This window comes from Morone saxatilis, unplaced genomic scaffold (genome assembly GCF_004916995.1).
Source record: "Morone saxatilis isolate NCDOM2014 unplaced genomic scaffold, NCSU_SB_2.0 Contig19, whole genome shotgun sequence".
Taxonomy (NCBI): domain Eukaryota; kingdom Metazoa; phylum Chordata; class Actinopteri; family Moronidae; genus Morone; species Morone saxatilis.
In genome coordinates, this window is record NW_023339751.1 from 8,447,436 (window position 1) to 8,466,288 (window position 18,853).

Below are 18,853 nucleotides of genomic sequence, written 5' to 3' on the forward strand. Positions count from 1 at the left end.
TCAGACCTGAATAATGGTCAGCTTGGTTATTCCCTGCAGATCCATTTTAGGATGTGTTCTTTATTGGTTTGGAAGAAACCATAGAGAGAGGAGCCTCCAGGCTAGTGCTAGTTGCCACCACTAGTTACATGCAGGATAAACTGTGCATCTCTTAGGAACATTTAGTTACAATAGTTTTACTAAATCATACACTTGTCTAGCAACAATTACTGTGGCTCAAAAGTGCAGAAGAACTAGATTTAGGAATATTTTTCCCATTAGTTTGAGCTGAGGAAGAAAATCATCCCAAAATGAGACACAAAGCACCTACGCACCTATTCTATGACAGCGTCGACATGTTAATGAAAAACATAATTACGACGTGCGACTGGCAGACGATGGGAAAAGCTGTTGTTATTCACATTTATTGCAGTAAACCCGAAATGTTAAGTGAATATCCAACAGCTCTCTTTATACTGTTTTGTTCTCAGATTAAAGTCAGCGTTTTGGTAACTGTGAAAAAACTCCTGTGGGGATTGTTGGTTGTTATGTAACCTCAGCTATTTTTTACCGTCTAACCTCTTTTGGGGTTTTTAACATGCCAGGCAAGGAGAGTCTTGTTAAAAAGAGACCATCTGTTCTTTACCTGATCGGCAGGCGATGTCCACATCTTTCTCAAAGTCCGTCTGTGGGTAGAAGACAGTCAAATGGTCAGTATTGCTAAAGAAATAATTCTACTGTATACTGCATATATACAAAGCCATTTGTAATGTTCGGCCACAAGATTATGATCAATAATATATATTTTTTACTATTTCCTAATGCTTTGGAAAAATGCAAAGCAGTCATTTTGTTCTCTGCTTCATCCTAACAATATATCAATAAAACATCTTTGGAAAAAATGCAACTGCAGCAGCTGGGAAGTATTTTGTGCTCTCTGCTAATGACTGTATTGAACCAGGGGGCCCTGACACCATTCTGCTATCGTGAAAACTATTTCACTCCGAGGGGTATTAGAATACTAATGGCATATCATTGCTATGATGTGCCAGTGGCGGGGTCGTGCTAGATGAAGAGACTGGTGTCCCATTCGAAAGGTCAGGCAGGGGAACAGTCCTCTATTACCCTGTGAGAGGAAATGAGAGGGATGCATAGCAAACATAGACAGTAAGTTCAATCAAACAGAAATAAAGGATTGCGCTTAGGGCCTAAGAAAACCAAAGGGAACCAATGCCATTTATCAGAGGGCCAAGTGTCCACCCTGCATGTAATTGCTGCTTCGCAAAGAGCGTTGTGTGGAAAATTACAAACCTATGGGAAACAATGCCTCATGTTTTAGAGGCCATATTAAACTGAATAACAAAGAATAGAAAAAGAAAACAGCATGAAGAACACAAGTTAAATTAAGGTCAATGGAGAACAAGGGGCTTTGCATATGTATTATAAATAACCAGGGAACATTGGGTCTGCTGAAATTATAGAGGATCTAATGGTTACAGATAACAGGGGGGTAACTGTGCCTACCATTATCTGAGCATGCCCATTAGGGAAGGTTCCGGTTGCATCACCACTGATTGGGTCTTGGCAATTTCTGAGCCGACATCTGAAAGCATCTTGGACCTAAAGACAGAGAGATTCAGTTTTTAATCATGTCCACAATACTGCACAATACAATCATGTTTAAAAAAAATAGGCCATTGAAAGTTAAATCATCTCCAATTGAATCTGTGATTGAGCAAATCTATTCCCTGCAACATTTGAAATAAGAAATAAAGACAAACAGCTTATATATTTAAGTGATCTTAGACTTAGACTAAGACTATGGGTGCAAGAAAGATGACTTTAAAGTGTCCTCTACCTCTCTCCGTAGGATACAGTGCACCATCACAATGACAAAACCCTGGAGTGAGTCAAAGACAGCAAAGAGGATTTGAAAGAGGATGGAGCGCTTGTCTGTCATGGCGAGCACTGCAGACATCCAGGTCAAAGCCAGCAGAGGTAGGACGACACAGGAACTCCACAGGGACGCCCTGAGAGGAGGAAGGAAGGATTGTGTAGAGGAAACAAAAGCAAGCAAATGGATGTCGATAACGCGATAAGGTCTGGAGTGAAAGGCAGCATCTCCATCAGGGCCTTTTTACTCCATAGTAACAGCAGGGCTTGAATGTGCATGCTAGTAGTGACGTAAAATAAGCCTGTAACATCGCATGTTTACAGTAAAAGGCCGCTATACTGATCTGATGTTCTGCGGGTGTAATTGGAACATCAGTTTACGCTGCAGTATGCTCTATATTGTAGAGGTGGACCCGCCGTACATGCAGAGACTCCCTGTAGCATCGTCTTATTGATTCAGAGACACTGACAGGCACTTACATTGCATTGCTAGCTGTAGTTGCTGATAAAGCAGTTGTTGATACAACACCACATTTGGCACACTTGAGAGTTAATCCTGTATGGGGCTCACTCATCTGTCTGTGGGACATAAGAGACAACAGCATGACAAACAACGCCAACAGCCACTACCCCGACTTTAAATTCTCCCCCCTGTCATATTAGCAACAGCAGAAGCAGCCAATGTGTGGGCGTTTTTAAATGATTTTCATCTTGGACTGATTCTGCCAAAGAAATACGAAGCCATGTCGCTCCCGAGAGAGATCTGACCTCTTTATGTTTATGCCTCTAATTTCCTTTTCAACAGCAAGAAAAGGAGGTCTAAATCTCCATATGTATAAGAAAATCAAAGCATATTTATATCATTTTTTTTGCATCAAGTTAAGAAAGAAGAAAATGTTAAGAAGAAAAATGGAGGTACTAACAAGGATGTGCTGTCATACCCTGCTCGATGCTTCAGCTTCTTGTCCAGTATGCCATCTCTGGACACTAGTTTATTAAACACCAAGATACCAATCACCATGTTGACCTGTCAATAGGAAGAGGGAAGGAATATTAGATGATTTCAAAAGCAATGTTAAACATATCTTTAATTTCACAGTTTGACATTCTACAGCACATCGGTTGCCGATGATTTAAGGCCATTATCCTGCAGGCGTTTCCTTTTCCATCTGCGCTGAGCTTTGACCTATAGCTTCTATTGTTTGCTCATCTCTGTGACATTTCAGCCAATGGATGAGGCATGCCCTGGATACTCAACTGTAAGAAAAGATCTGCTTGACAAGAAACACTTGTCTTCTCAAAGGCACCTTCTCTTATTATTAGCAGCGCCTAGGCTAATAGAAAACAGAGGGAGATTCACAGAAGCTAGGTAGAAAACTCTCTAAAACATTCGGCTACAATCTATTTCAAATCCCTCTTGCTGAGATAAAGAGCTCATTAAGTATTTATACAAATACATTTGGGAAAGTTTTTATTCAACAAGCTGTGTCATTGTGGGACATTTTATTATGATGTTACAATATCAATACAGTGGTAACTGCATTATGGGATTCATTCTCACTGCTCAGGCTTGTTTCTGCCATTTGCAGAGATTAGCTTGTGTTCCTCAGAGATTCATCACAAATGAAAACCACAGCACATCGCGACTTCAAGTTGAACTAAGACGTTTAGTCACTTTTTAAAAGAAATATAAGAAATCACTTTATTTCCAATCCCTCCACAGAACAGAGGTTTGACAATGAAGAATATGACTCAGTCTTTGCTCTCCTCTGTCCCTCTGACACAGACTTAGTGATTTGCATAATCACATTCTTTGTGTAATTTTCTCTGTACAACAATGTAAATACAAAATGATTAAAATCCCCAGCATATTAGATTTTGAACAAATCTAATGCATAAATAGTTTATAACCTCAAAGCTACATGGAGCACCATTATGGTAAATGAAAGGGAATTACTTGAGCGCATTGCCTGATGGGACGCTCATTACTTTGACTTTGAAACCAGAGTGTGTTCATCCTGTTAGCCATTTTCATAGCATGATTTTGTCGAGTTTCAACACAGTGCAGTTTTACCACATCGATACTGCGCCATCAATAAAACTACACTATGGTTTGTGTTCAGCAAAATGTACTATTGTCATGATTATTTATAAGCTAAGCAAAGTTTTGTGCATTAATATGGATTTCCTCTGATTTTGCTTAAACTGTATATAACATACTGTACAGAACGATCAATACAGTACTTGCAGGATAAACACCTGCACATTTTTCTGATGCCTCAGGCACTGGCTTTTTTTTTTTGTTTTTGTTTTTTTTTAGTAAAAACTAAAAGTTAAAACTGGACATCTGATGGCTGAAACATACCAGAACAACAGCAGCTGCAGGTCCAACAAAGGCATACAGGAGCCCACCCTCCAAAGACAGCCAACAGCTGCAGGGAAAAGCAGGAAAAAACAGTTAAATCCCACCAAGACATTAACATCCAAGTTAATGGCGCACACCAGCATACAATTGTATTTCCCTCAATTGTCAGGGGAGAAGTGCCATATGCTTTAACTCTGTTTCCAAAGTTTCACAAGATAATAAAATGCTAAAGAGATTTTAAGCAGTGTTTATGCGTTTGGTATCCAGCAGGGATACAACTCACAGGAAATTGGGGTCTTGCTGCGCTATTTTGATATTTGATTGGGTTCAGGGGACCTTGTTTATGGCACTATTTAAGATAAGTAAGCCAAGACAGAAGCACTTAATCATCACTACTAAGTGTTACCACGAATCTACTGCGTGTGTCCTGAGTAATGCATACAGATAAATAAGAAAAACTTACTACAAGGGTGTCCCATAGCCTTTTGTTTTGGTGAATCCCATTGAAACAGCAACCACTAAAGCTGGTAATCCTTAAAAAGAGAAAACAATCGATAGTTATTCGAGCAGCTCTAGTTGCTTGTCAGAACAGGGAGCTTAAGCCAACTTCATTGCAGAAAAAGTCAGCCTCTATGCCTTGCAGTCATTAAACAAAGTGCAGCTAGATTCCCTCTGTTAGAAGCTATAGTATGAGACTATACAATCATCTGAGAGTATATAATCAACTATGCATTTCAATATTTCAATCAACATACTGTGCAGTATTCCATTAAGTGGCAGAGGAGAACAGACCGTACCGTGCTAATACAAAATGGCAGCAGGGCATCGAGTCCAGAAAACCATGTAGTGAAATTTCATCACTGTACTGTAAGAAATTCCCCCCGCCCTCCACACCTTTTATATGAAAGGGATTTTGCAGTATGGCTCCTCATTATAGATTGGTGTAATGGATTCGGTCCTTACTACTGTGTGCTCAGAATATTAACGCTTTTTTCTCTCGGTGCAGCGCAGGCAGGTGCTATTGATGTAATCAGTTTCCTGGAGGCACGAGGCGAAGACCCTGTGGCCATCCAGTGCCTCTCTGCAGTGCTGAAGAGGTAAAGAGTGCCGAGTGTACACAAGCATGTCATGAATCACCGCACAGGCAACAGCCTGGTGGAGACGCTGCACTTCAAACAGGCTGAATTAAGAGACAACAGGTACCGTGTGCTGCACGTCCTTTCAGAAATCAGTGTGAAAATGTTGTTGTCTTCTGTGTGAATGCAGGTGGTAATCTGAAGAGGACTGGGGTAGTTTTATTTTCAAGTCATAATGTAAAAAAACAGCGTCCAGATTATATAATGCATTTTTATTGTCATTCAACAAGACCCTGACTGTCTTATTTATCATCAAATTGCCTGTAATGGCGTTTTTGTTTTTGGAAATCCATGTGATTGTAGAACAGCCTTTGTCCATTTTTTTGCAGCAAGCAGTGGCACTGCAATGACTAAGAGAGCCTTGTTTGTTGCTAGGTAACAAGAAGAATGAGTGTGGGCTCTTTCATAATCAAATTGATTTTTTTTTTAAAGGAGAGATTTCTAGTCGTCTGTAAGAAAGAACCCTTTGGATGAGGATTCAGATGACATTTATCAAATGAAGAAAAAGTCCAAATGTTTCAAATTGTAATACAAATGTTTTGATTGCCTGTGTTTATGGACAGATGTGTATAATTATTCATTATTCTATTTTTTTTTGTAATGTGATATTCACAGTGTGGGAGGTAGGACAAACTTAATTATCTGAGACCCAGACTGATTAAAATCTGTCGCAATATGGATAATAAATACATTACATCGGCTGCTACCTGTATCTGTGTATACATTCAAAACATTTTACCTTTGCAAACATTTCATTCTCCTTAACTGTATTTCTGAGGGTCTTGGATGAAATGTACTCTGCTGCAGTGAAAATCTCAGCTCACACTCTCATTATCAGACATAAGGTCATTGTAGCCTGCTTTGGGAGAGCCGCACCAGTCTGGCCCCCCCCCCACCCCCCATCCACCCACTGCTCAAGGCCAGTCCATTTACCCAGCCCTCAGAGAGCTTGACTGGAGCACAAAAGCATCACAACAAAGAGGCTGATAGGATGAAGATCTGGCTGCCCCACAGAGAGGATGAGGACAGCAAATGAAAAAAAAAGACGTACAGTTACTCGGAAAGACACCTTGGCCAGAGACCTTGAGAGAAAACGGCAGCAGCGAGGTATAATGAGAGATAATGAAACATGCAGCTTACTTACCCCAGCCCAGACACAGAAAGCGCTTGCGGATGAGCCTGGTCCGAACCTTCCCTGTCACTGCCATGTAGGACTGCCAGGCCTCTGTGAGGACCCAGCAGAACGATGCCAGGAAGAAGAAGTGTAGAAAGGCTGTCGTCATGACGCAGACACCCTATTGATAAAAGAAGAAATAGTCAGAAAGAGATATATTCATTGACTGAAACGCTTACAGAAATGCAGCTTACCATTACCTTTAGCTGAAATCAAAATGCAGGTGCAGCTGTAACACAATAGAGCTGCATAATAAAAACAAATGTAGACTCCATCAGATTCGACAAGTACAGAGTCCTGTAAGGCAAGAGGCTCTCTGCGGATACATATTGATTATATCGATATTTCTTCATTTCCCTGAACTATTCTTGAAGCACCGACAGTATTTGCCTGTCTAGAGCATCCACTGAAATACCATCATGTGCAGCGAGTGAAACAAAGCTTCGGTTTAAAGTGCAGCAACAGAGGTGGCAATTGTAGTAAAGATCAGAGCCAGGCTAGCTGACACAGAAAACCATGGCGTGGCATTCTTCTGCACTAACCCTCATTAGTATGCTGGGGATCCCACCTGGAGGCATGTGAGCCAAGGTCAACTGTTTTACACCGCGAGGAGGGGAACAAACCACAACACTGCTCATATGATTCAGAATGCACGTGTGTGAGGCAGCAGATTGCGTTCGAGGCTTGACAACGTAACAGCACTTTTCAGCTTCATTAGCTTGTCCATCTTTGTTCCAGAGAGGCATCTCCAAATGGGGTTGTTTAGAAGAGGATTAGAAATAAAGAAGTATCCTTAGGAATCTTGTCACTGCATGCTGACATTTGTGAGTGAGAGGAGATTAAGCTTTTTTTCAGTTCAGATTGTTTGCAGTGTGAAGCTGTGGTAATCTAAACGATGCTGTACAAAGAGGGAAAGATTGAAGTGTATCATCTCATCCCAGGGCGTCCACACCACACTGTGCGATCTCCCATACACTTTACATCCCCACTGAGAAAACCACACTAAATCCATCCATCTCCTGTAGTGTTCATGGGGTTCATACAATAATCCTGCATTACCCCATGCATGAAGAGAGGGAAATTCTGTTTACCTACACTCACGAGGGATGTTAATTATGTAAATGTGGATTCGGATAGGAAATATTTATCAAAATTCATGTGCAGTGTGTAGGTTCACTTTAAAAACACACCTCTATAAGATACAGAACATTTAATATATACTATATTTAGTATATATATAGGCGCAAACAGGCAACAACATGGTACACGAACAGCAATGTCAAACCTACATTTTAAATAAAATATTCACTTCCCGCAACATATGACTCATGGATCATGAACTAATTTCACCACTGGCCAATCCTGGTTGCAGAAAAAGATCTCCTGGGGAAATATTTTATGCTATTGTGGCGACATAAATGGTGAGAGTTGAGTTAGCAAATGTGAGTCAGTTCTGGCAGATTCTAACTGTTAGAACGTTAACAAGATCAGCGGTGTGCTCTTTTGGAGAACAAACACATTTCCTGATACTTAAGTGCTAAAAATCCCAGCTTTTTAACATGTACCTGTATCTGCCAAACTCTTTATGATGTAGTGTGAGAGTCAGCTTTGACATTTAGTGTTTTTATCAGCAGATCAGAATAGCTTTATAAACTGGGGGTAAACAGTGTTTTAGGAAATAGTTTCATTTACATAAGACATAAGAATGGTGTCCAATGTTAACAGCAAAACACCATTCTTTTAAGGATGTGAGACTATATTATACCTGTACTGCATATTGATTGCCCTATATTTACAGCCTATATTTCCTTAACTATTCTCCTGTATATATTTTTTTGTCCTGTGCAATTATATTTATTTCTACACCGTGCCACTACCTCCTGCTGTGACCTGTGCAATGTTCCAAGTGTACATAATGTACATATAACTCTTATTCTTATTTTTTTGTATTTTGTATTTATTTTGTATTTTTCTATTCTACTTTAATTTTTTTATTATTATTTATGTGTATTTCCCTATCTATTGTGTTGTGCTGTATTGAGAGCTGCTTTAGCAAGTGAATTTCCCCAGTGTGGGATCCATAAAGTCAATCTTATCTTATCTCATCTTATCTTAAATTAACAAGTGTGAACAGCTGCTTTTGCAGAAATTAGTAAAAGTTTGTGCTTTGAGTAAGAAGTAACATATACTGCGCTATACCTACTGTACATACTGTGTATTTCTGCCTTTCCATAACAATGTACTGACCTGTATGTTAGCATACCACTCTGCTGTGTATGATTATTATTGGGTAAACATGGCAAATCAATGAGGAAATTCTTATATTTAAGTAAAAACATAAAACCTACTGATGCTGAAGGAAAGAGTAGGGTTTGGAGAAACCAGTATATACTGCACAGTAGCTATTCTGCCTCTAGTTACATCTCAAGCTAATTCTAGTGTTGCTGTTGCTCATGTGCTGTCCAAGGTGCTGAAAATAGAGCCTGTCTTGTTTCCTGGAAACAGGTCACATACAACCGTTATGTTTCACGCTTCACTTGGGTGCCTATACGATCCAGCCTCATTAGTCCTCCAAAATAAAACCAGATGAATCATTGAAAAGATAGAAAAATACAGTATGAGAACACCATGAAAGGTCCGGTTGGACGTAGGCATTCATACAAAAACAAGGTTGAAAAACTAGAGTTCACACTGCCCTTTAGAAAGGCAAATGCCGGGAGATGCTGAGCGCACTGTGTCAGTATCCATGGAAACAGAGGAACCGAGGAGGGGACCACATTAAAACCTTGCAGAGCTGATAGACATGAAGATAAGAGTAGAGGCTGACGCGGAACACGTCAAGCCGAATTTTTTAATGTAGCATGACTAAACTCTGACTAAAAGGTCTGGGCCGGGCCTCGATGTTCTCTCAAATATTGAAAACCTCATTGCCATTAACTGTTACACGCTTGAAATGAAAAATCAAAACAAAGAGTAGTGAAATATTGTGGAAGTAAAACATAAAAAGGGGTTTCAGTTTTACTTATAGTGAGGCAGAGAACACCCTCTTGGTAATTGGATTAAACTAATGTTTACTTGGTGATTAAATTATTTTCCTCATATGCTCCGGGCATTTTTATTTGCCAATCACCATTCATTCATTATTTAAAGTAAACTTTCAGTCCAGTGAACAGTGCAACTTTTTAATACATATTTTCAGTATCGCTGGAAAAAACACCTAAAGAGATCTAAGTAGCAGCTTTCTGGGGTAGAAGCACATCATTTAGACTGTATCTATGGTATAGTTCTGCGAAAAACCTATAACATTATTTAAAATATGAAAAACAATCTGAACCAGACCTTATAACATTATAACATAACTTTATCTTCCCAACCATTGTGAATTAGTGTGGGAGGAGGAGGCTGGTTGTTATTTTGACTGAAGCACCCTCCGTTTGAATCAAGCAACAAGTGCCCCACTGCTTTATACAGTAGGTGCTTGGGTGGAGGACATTAAAAACTCCAAACAACAAAGTGGTGGTGGCAAAGTGTTGTTGAACCGCACGGAAAAAGCGAAATGCATCGACTTTACCACTACAGCCAGAAAATGGCTACTTCTATTTCCTGTTCTGTGGATGTACCTCACACCAACCTGGACTAAGTTCATACTTATGACACTTCTGCCCACTTTATTTCAATACGTAACACTCTCAAGGCTCTAAACAATGCATACAATTATTCCCCTGGACCTCACCAGAGGATTCCTGCTGTTAAAAAGCTGCTACCAAGCATGTATGCAGTAGGACCGAACTGTACGTTGATTTTGTCTTTAGTTACAATGTTTAACCTTCGACTGCAAAGCAGGGATAAATTAAATCCCTCTTCCCTGCACCTCACTATATGGGAGGTCAAGCTTTGTGTACTAAAAATAATACTATAGCTCAAATGTGCATACAGCAGTTATTGCGTATATAATATACAGTATATATGTATGACCTTGAGCATGCCTGTTTTATATTTCATGTCTTGTATGAACATTGATTGATTATTTTCTTTAAACCTTTTCATACCAACTTAAAAGAAGATTTAATTCTTCATTTACTTAAACTCATCAAAGTGCTCATGTAGACTAGTTTGCCAAATAATGTTGCAAACATATGGAGAGCTGAATTTCCTAATGCCATGAGAATTATAGAATATATTTATTTCTAATGGAAAATGTGTCAAGCTCTTCATAATTATACAATTTTTGACAAGATACCAGTTTTTATATGCCATCTGTGTGGATATATGATATGCAGCGTTGAAACAAAAAGGTGATCATTTTTCAATCTCCTGATGCATCAGGAGGTTGAGGTGCAGAGAAATCAAAAGCAAAAAGTTGTACAAAGCTGAAGAACTCCCAGCTCACAATGCTACTGACCAGATGTGACTTTATGACATGTTAAAAAGCTATTTTTTGTCATTTTATAGAGGCCAACTAGTTTTTACTGTCTTCTCTTAATAATGACAGAACGGGTTGACACACAGTAGACCCTGGATACCTTGACCTCCACTCACTTAATGTATAAAACATTTTGACTCATTTTAGGATGAGAATTTTACAGGAACATCATCTGTAACTCCAACAACGCTCTTTATTTCTAACCAACAGTGTCTACTTCTTTTTGTTTTCCTTCCATAAACCAAGATGAGCAGAGACAGAGGACAAAGGAAAAGCACAGGCAGGCAAAGGTGACTCACTGTCTTCTTGCTCCCAGAGGACACCTCCACACCAAAGAGATGATTTCTATTAGACGATGAGCAAGTCTGAATCCACAAACAGTGGAGCCAATTATATGCACTTCTTACAAGAGATGGAGGAAAAACAAGTGAGGCAGTGTCAGGCAGCATGGCAATTAAACCCACACAGGGGCTATGTTTTCTCCTCTTGCTAGCCTACCACTCAAACATTGGGTTCTACAGTATGTCTGATCAAACAGACAAGATATTTCTCAAATATTATTACAACAGGAAAGACACAGTCAAGACAAAACAAAGGGGTGATAGCAATAAATTGTGAGGGAAGTTTTATCCACAGCTTTAAGGCGACAGACAAGACAAATTTCTAACTTGACTGAACAATGTATTTTAGTATTGTTGATGATGAGCCTCTGAGGAACTGGTTTGGTTTCGAGGTGTCCAATTAAACCTTAAAACTTGGTTTCTTGAGGCTGTGAGAAACAAATATTCTGGTTTAGCTATGTGAAAATCTTACAGTATAATTAAAATGAATTACGTTTTTCCTTTTTATGTTTATGTTACGTAATCTAGTGCTCTTTATGCTCTTTGTACATCCACATTAGAAATTCATATAATGTAATATGACTTTTTATGTTCATATTGTACTGCACACAAAGACCAGATTAAAAAAAACAAAAAAAAACTATACTACTATAACTAAACTACTAAAACTACTATACTATTTTAAGCCTTTAAAAGTGCAGAAATGAATCATTAACCTGCATTAACTGGGCAGAGCAACAAATGCTTGCTTGAAAAGCTAATTTGTTAGCAGAAAGTTGCCTAATTGCACATCCAAAAGATATTAGCAATATTAGCAGTTATTTGAAGTTGTGTTTCTGGCCACCTGATGAATGTAAGTCCAATACAGTTGAAAACAGCTGCCTGCTGCCTATGCTGGAAGAATGGTTGACTAAAGCCATGAGAGTGAAACGAAACCGTAGAACCAAAACAATGGGCTGAAAGAGGCTCAAACACTCAACAGAACTGAGAAATGTGAAACGTTACATAGTCATTGATCCATTGTTAATAATAAAGTATTGATTTGTGGAGCTTTAATGTGCAGAATAAATACACAAGGGCCCATTTATTTGGCCAATTACAAATAAATTAGTCAGTGTTGCTTTCATTTGGCACCCTGTGAGTCAGTCAAGGTGGTTTGTCGAATCACGCTGAGACACTGCAATGACATCTTTAGTATGTCAGTGGATTTTCTGAAAACCACCTAATCTCTTTGTAGATTTCAGAGACAGATATCTTATTAGGAGCATGCCGAGTGAGTATTCCATGTTAAGTGGTGGTCCTCATAATCAAGACAGGAGATGACTGGAGCCCTGATTAAATCTGACAAGGCTTCAAATCAGCTCAGCTTTAAAAATGCCCTAAAGCTTTGTGCATTCATAGTCTTGGCTACTACTGTGTGCCAGATGTAAGGGCCAGCAAGGAAACAGATGAACTTATCATGTTTTGATGCTGTTTTTGTTATTCTATGCAATTAAAGTGGTCTGCATAATATGAACCAATTCAGTTTCTTATGAATGGTTACAGTTAGAACATTTTGTCATCTGTAATGTCACCAGGATACAGACATTGTACGTTTACAAAACATGCTTCAGACGTTTTTTCTTTTCGTTCATACATTCATTATTCATGATTCAATTTTCATTGAACATAGGCAATGTAATGGGAGGAAGCATTTTGATTTATGAGCAGGGTCTGGTCCAATATGAGCCCCCAACTGCTGGTAGGCCCATCTGCTCCCAGAATAAGTCATACATGTAAGCACACTGTAATTAGCTTTGCTGAACAGTACCAGCAAATGGCTTTCTACCGGTGGAATAACCCACAGACATACATTTTTGCATGCTCTTTAAAAGATATTTTGGCTCTGTTATACATGTTCACTTGAACTCTAATAAAATCTGTGACTGCTGCCACGTAAATAATGTCCAAATACTAAAACACTGGTTGTTAATGTGCCAAAAAACTGACCAGAATGGATTAATGAGTAGAAAAAGTGGGACATAATGAACAGTGTTCCTTTCAAAAGGTAAAGGTATAGTGAGAATATGGTTACACAATAAAATGGACAATGTGTCATTCTGTAGTGCTGCCAAATGACTGAGAAGGGCATCTGTGTGGGCAGCTTGTAAATCCAAACTACTGTTTGCCAAACAATCTTTTACATTAGCCACTTGTTTACTGGCCAGTTACAAAGCCGGAGAAGGGAAGTGATACATATTTATTGGATGCAGTCCTTCTTTAACTATAGCAGTTGTCCTTTTGGATCCTGCTGACTCGATTTGAACTTCAGCTCTCATTGACATCTGAACAAAAAACCGTTTCATATCCGTCTGTGATGGCTTCGAGTCATTTCAGTAATGCACACTGCACAGCAAATCTAAGTACAAGAGCTGCTTTTATCCTCCAACACAACTTTTAAGCTACGCTTTTATTGTCACCATTATAGGATCCTTTCAGGGGCAGCATCACAATAATTTCATTAGTCTTCGATTGACCGGTGCGACATGCATCTGGTGTTCATCATGTCTGCCTTCCTTCTCCTACACTGTTGAATGTCCTTAACTGCCAAACTATTCTGACTGCAGCGCTACACGTTTGAACCATAGCAATAAAACAAGCATCAGTATTTCATCTCAAAGTGAACCGACTGTCCTTTTTTGTTCATTTTCTTTTTAGTTTTCTTTATGGCCTCACACTTTTAATTGCAATTAAAGATCATCACTGTCTCGTTGCCAACAGATTGGGGTTGTCTCAAGTTTACCAGAGGACAATGTAACACCTGAGTAAAGACCAATGGTCCTGAGCCAACACAAAGTAGATCTATATCTTATAGAGGCATTAGAAACATTTAATTTTCCATTTGGATGAAATATGAAAATCTTTTCTGCGAAAGACCCAAAAGAAAATTAGTTCTTTGCTCCAACGATGCTATAATCTAACTGTTACATTCTTGTGTTTTCACTCTCAATGTCAAAGCCAACATCTGGTATACAAAAGGCGCTATTTTGTAGATAAGACATCTGGTAAATGAAGAATGAAGCCTACTAATAAATCAAATATCAGCCTTAGAGTAATATAGACTAAAATAATGAACAGGAAATTTGTGATACTGCATGATGAACTGTAGCATAGACTGCCAGAACACATTTTCATATGTTGCAATATAGACATAAAGAGAGTGCTTAGCTCTATTCAACATAAACAAGGCCATAGTGAATTGCTGCTTGGATCTTTCCACTGCAAAAGGCCTAGATCCTTTAATATATAAAACAACCACTGAAAAGTAAATGACACTTACCACATTGTGGGTCTGCGTTTGTCCAACAAGGATCAATATGTTCGAGCAGATTATAGATAAGCAGAAGTTGAGCAGAATGATGGATCGTTCAGAGCGAATATACCTAAAGAAAAAAAAATAAAGAATGATAAAATAAACCAAATCAGTATATTCCTTCAATTTGTGGTTGGACGAAATCATTCATCATCATGTGGTTAAAGTGTTTGCAATTACCTCCATAGCACGGCGTAGATCACTGCCAATGTGATCAAGGCGAGGCAAGACAGACCACAGCCAACTATCAATGTCACAGATGGGACCCCTGAGTACTCCATGGTCTGTGGAGGAGACAGAGGAAGACAAAACCAGTCAGTGGGAGGTTGGCAGTGGTTCATGCAGGACAGTAAACCTTTATTGTTGCCGAGAGATGGAACCAATCAAAACAACAACCACCAATCTGAATAGTCCACAGCGGGTTCCTTAATGCACAGTGAGGTTTGAAGTGCATGCGTGGGCTTGAAGGTTGTTTAGATACATGCCTTAAACTTTCCACCTATATGGGCTGCAAATTATATTACAAAACAGCAAAGGCTGAAGCAAAAGCACTGACATCTAGGCATCAAAATATTCTCTTTGTTTGATTCTGTCATTTCTTCTCCAGCTACATTTCAAATCAGGTGAGCTGGCCGACCAAAGGCCTGCACTGTGGAGCACTAATGTGCTGTCATACAATGCATACACCAGTCATGAGTGAGCCTTTAACAGTAAATGTACTTTTAAGGCTAAAATAATGCTGTTGAATGCTTCAGGCCTGATACAGCTGAAGGTAATAGATTTCTTTGTGTTAACTCAATTGTACTAATGCAGGGACCACAGTGTAAGTACTCTATGTTCTCAATGTTAATTACTTCTTCCTTGTCAAGAAATTTACAGGCTCCTGGTTCCTTTACAGTAGTCTGATTTTCAGCACAATGAGCCCTAAAGCATGGCTTCAAAACCTCCCCTGTGGAATCTGTCAGGTTTTCTGATGCCAGTACAGCAAAACAATGCAACACAATGTTGAATCTGCCAACTTTTTTTTTTTATTAATCTCCCTCTCACCAAATGTGACTGATGAGAAGAGGAGACACACACACACACACACACACACACAGGCACCAGCAAGCACACACCCTCCCCGCACACACACACACACACACACAGAGTTATCTAAATCTATGTGCAAACTAGAAATATCCCCCACAATCTCCCTTTACCGCTGAATTACTATTTAACGGGATTAGCACACCAAAGATTCAATTTGCATTCGCACCAGAACACACACACACACACACACATAGACACAGCGTTTCTCCTTTACATTGGCCTATAAAACCCACACTGAATAACAAATCAATAGCCTACTTACTATTTCTCTTGGTTGCTGAGCCAAAATGGCGAAGGTAGATACACGATCACACAAGCATTTTGTATGGGATGCATCTGTGAGCACCGTTTTACATCCTTTTGTGGACCAGGCTCCCCAAGAATCGTTCCTGCAAGAAGAAGGAAGGAAGGAGGCGATTTAGAGGTTTAATTCCAGCGGTGTGCACGACTTCACGGGACTTATCGACATCGGGCTCCGTGGGTTTAATTATTTATTTGCATCGAGAGGAGAGAGCTATACCGGAGCCGGTATAGACTGTTACGTAAATAAATAAATAAATAAGAAAATAAAAAAAAAAAGCGAACAGACACATCGACACGGCTCTTGTGTGTGGCTTACAACGAGCAGCATTTCAGCTGGAAGCAGATAGAGAGAGAGGCAGAGACACGGAGGAGGGGGAGGACGCACGGAGCTGTCCAAGCAGACCGGTGCTGATTGATTCGCTATACGCAGATAAATACCACACAACTGATATCAAAAACCATTACCAACCCCCCCCACCACCTCACAATGCTTACAGATAACAGCGTGTATATTTACCTGCATGTCTTTCTGCGTGATTTTCCTATTCCACTAGATGTTTCCCAAACGACTGTATTCCTCTCTTTTTTTCCCTTCTCTCTTCTCAATGCTCCCTGTAATTCTGTCTTTTTCCCTTTCGGTTGATTTTTTTTCTTCTTCTTCTTCTTCTTCTTCTTCTTCCCCCCCTTCAACTGTTTTAATTAGCCGCTTTTAAATGCTTCCTTAGGGGGATTTTCACCCTGGAAACGGTGGACAGCATCAGATTGATACTCTGTTCCTCTCTGCTGGCGTGAGAAGGGGGAGGCTGATATAATGGGAAAAGAAACGCACGCTGTCGCAGGGTCTGTTTATTCGGCTGTAAGTCTAACGGTATGGTGGGGATAAAGGATGGTTTTTGATTATTCCTAAAGATCATTTTACACTGAAGTTGTCGCCCCTCGGTGCGAAGCGCTTCGCAAAAAACACACTGCAGAACTAATACCACCCCGCGGAAGCAGCGCGAATGGTTGCAGCCAGTCTCCACTTCACACCACTAGCAGGTGAAATGAAAGGAGCGCTTCTCTTCCATTTGTCATCCCCCCCCCGCACTCATTTTCAATCTTTGGGAAAGAATCACCCTGGTTAATTAAATACCCCATGTGCAAACTTTATGGACACAAACATGCCCCATGTTCAGATCAGTCTTTGCCGCAACACCAAAAACCTAATATTAGGATTCGTGTCACAAAACGCAAACACCTGTTGTCCTGCAAGACACCTTGCTGCTGTGTCGCTTCACTCTTCGGCATCCCACTCATTTCTAGGCAAAAGTCGATTCGTGCCAGTGATTTAGAACAATACAGAGCATTTGAGATGTTGATTTGTGTGCCAGGTGGCCTCTGCTGTGTGAAGCAATTCTGCTTTGTCATTTGATCAATATGGCAACAATATTTATTATTCCTGGAAGGAACTGTGGGGCCAGTTGCAAATTTCCAAACCAGGGTCTGACTCTGACAAGTACTCTTCAACAACTCTTCGCTTTACTCTTAACTGGGTTGTGACTGTTTTGTGCAATGTTTTGTGTACCACCCATGTAGCCATTTTCAAACCATTACATTAAAATTTTATATTGCACAAGTATTGGAATAGGCAGCTATAAATCATCCAAATGGAGTAAACAACAAATGTGGGGAAATGTGCCTCGTCATAAAGGTGTTACATAAAGCCCATATTCTCTGCAGGTTGTAGAAAGAAGTGTCTCATAACAGCCACAGCGGGATCCCTAAATCACGTCTTGAAGGTCCACAGTGGATGCATCATTCTGCTGATTTAAATTTTTAGAGGGTTTCTTTGGTGGCTCCATAAAGGAAGGTTCAAATGACATTTCATGATAATTATTAAAAGGAAAGTCTGCGGTGAGGTTTTTGAACAACTCCTTACAAGTGAAACTACTGAGCTGCAGTAAGTAACATGAAAAAAACAGTGAGTCTCAGAACCTCTTCTAATTACTTTGATAGCACAGTAAGATTAGAAATATTCTAAGATATTGTATATTTGAATATTTCTTTAACATAGAGGCCAAATGAGTGCATGATAGACAGAAATCAACATGTCTGGCAGTAACCAGGGTGGCTAAAAATGAGGCACCTGTAGTACCATAATTGGAGACACTGGAGACAGCTAACATAAAGCTTTACATCAGTCTCTGCAAACATTAACAAAAACCATGTTGCTGATGGTAGCGCAAAGCACTTTAAAGTGGTAAAGGATTTGTAGGACTGACAACAAGTGCCCCCCGAAGCAAAAACAACCCCCACTGAAAGTACTGTTCGTTGCAGCTTTTCATCAGTAGAGGTGTCTGACTATATGTGAACTTCCAGTTTTAAATAAAGATTAATGTTGGTTACTGCCAGCCTAAACAATTGCCTTACACTATGTATAAGCCCAATGAGACGTTAAGTAGGATTGTCAAAAGTGCAGCTAGTGGGGTGTTTGTGTGCACAGTCACAGGCCGCGATGAAGCCGCTGGATGACCAAAAGGCATCGCACCATTTTACACAGCTGCCCACATGAGATGGCCTTCTGGGTATGGCGCTGTTGCACTCTCAAAACATGATTGTCAAATTCAGATTCTCTCCAATGCTCACTCTCTTGTGATCAGATTGATAGCATGTGTGATGCCTCTACTTTTTGAAAACTTTGCGATGAATCCACTGTTTCCCTTGTGAGGACTCAATCCTCAACATGATCTGTTCCTAACTTTTGACTTTCTAGATGTTTGCTTCTCTTTTGTGCCAGTGAGAGAGACAGAGGAGCT

General features: G+C 39.8%; 1 protein-coding gene across 3 annotated transcripts in view; it reads right to left on the reverse strand.

Moving 5' to 3' along the window:
• adgrb3 (adhesion G protein-coupled receptor B3) overlaps positions 1-18,853 on the reverse strand; it is a 111,457-nt gene that overhangs the window by 5,002 nt on the left and 87,602 nt on the right. For 2 of the 3 annotated variants that reach the window (XM_035663834.1, XM_035663832.1), the window contains 11 exons: positions 16,018-16,144; positions 14,844-14,947; positions 14,631-14,733; positions 6,518-6,668; positions 4,701-4,770; positions 4,238-4,304; positions 2,796-2,899; positions 2,353-2,451; positions 1,838-2,009; positions 1,504-1,599; positions 626-665 (listed from right to left, as the gene is read on the reverse strand). In XM_035663834.1, the coding sequence (XP_035519727.1) occupies positions 626-665; positions 1,504-1,599; positions 1,838-2,009; positions 2,353-2,451; positions 2,796-2,899; positions 4,238-4,304; positions 4,701-4,770; positions 6,518-6,668; positions 14,631-14,733; positions 14,844-14,947; positions 16,018-16,144 (1,133 nt within the window). The remainder of the gene's footprint in view (positions 1-625; positions 666-1,503; positions 1,600-1,837; positions 2,010-2,352; positions 2,452-2,795; positions 2,900-4,237; positions 4,305-4,700; positions 4,771-6,517; positions 6,669-14,630; positions 14,734-14,843; positions 14,948-16,017; positions 16,145-18,853) is intronic. The other variant, XM_035663833.1, reaches the window with a different exon arrangement.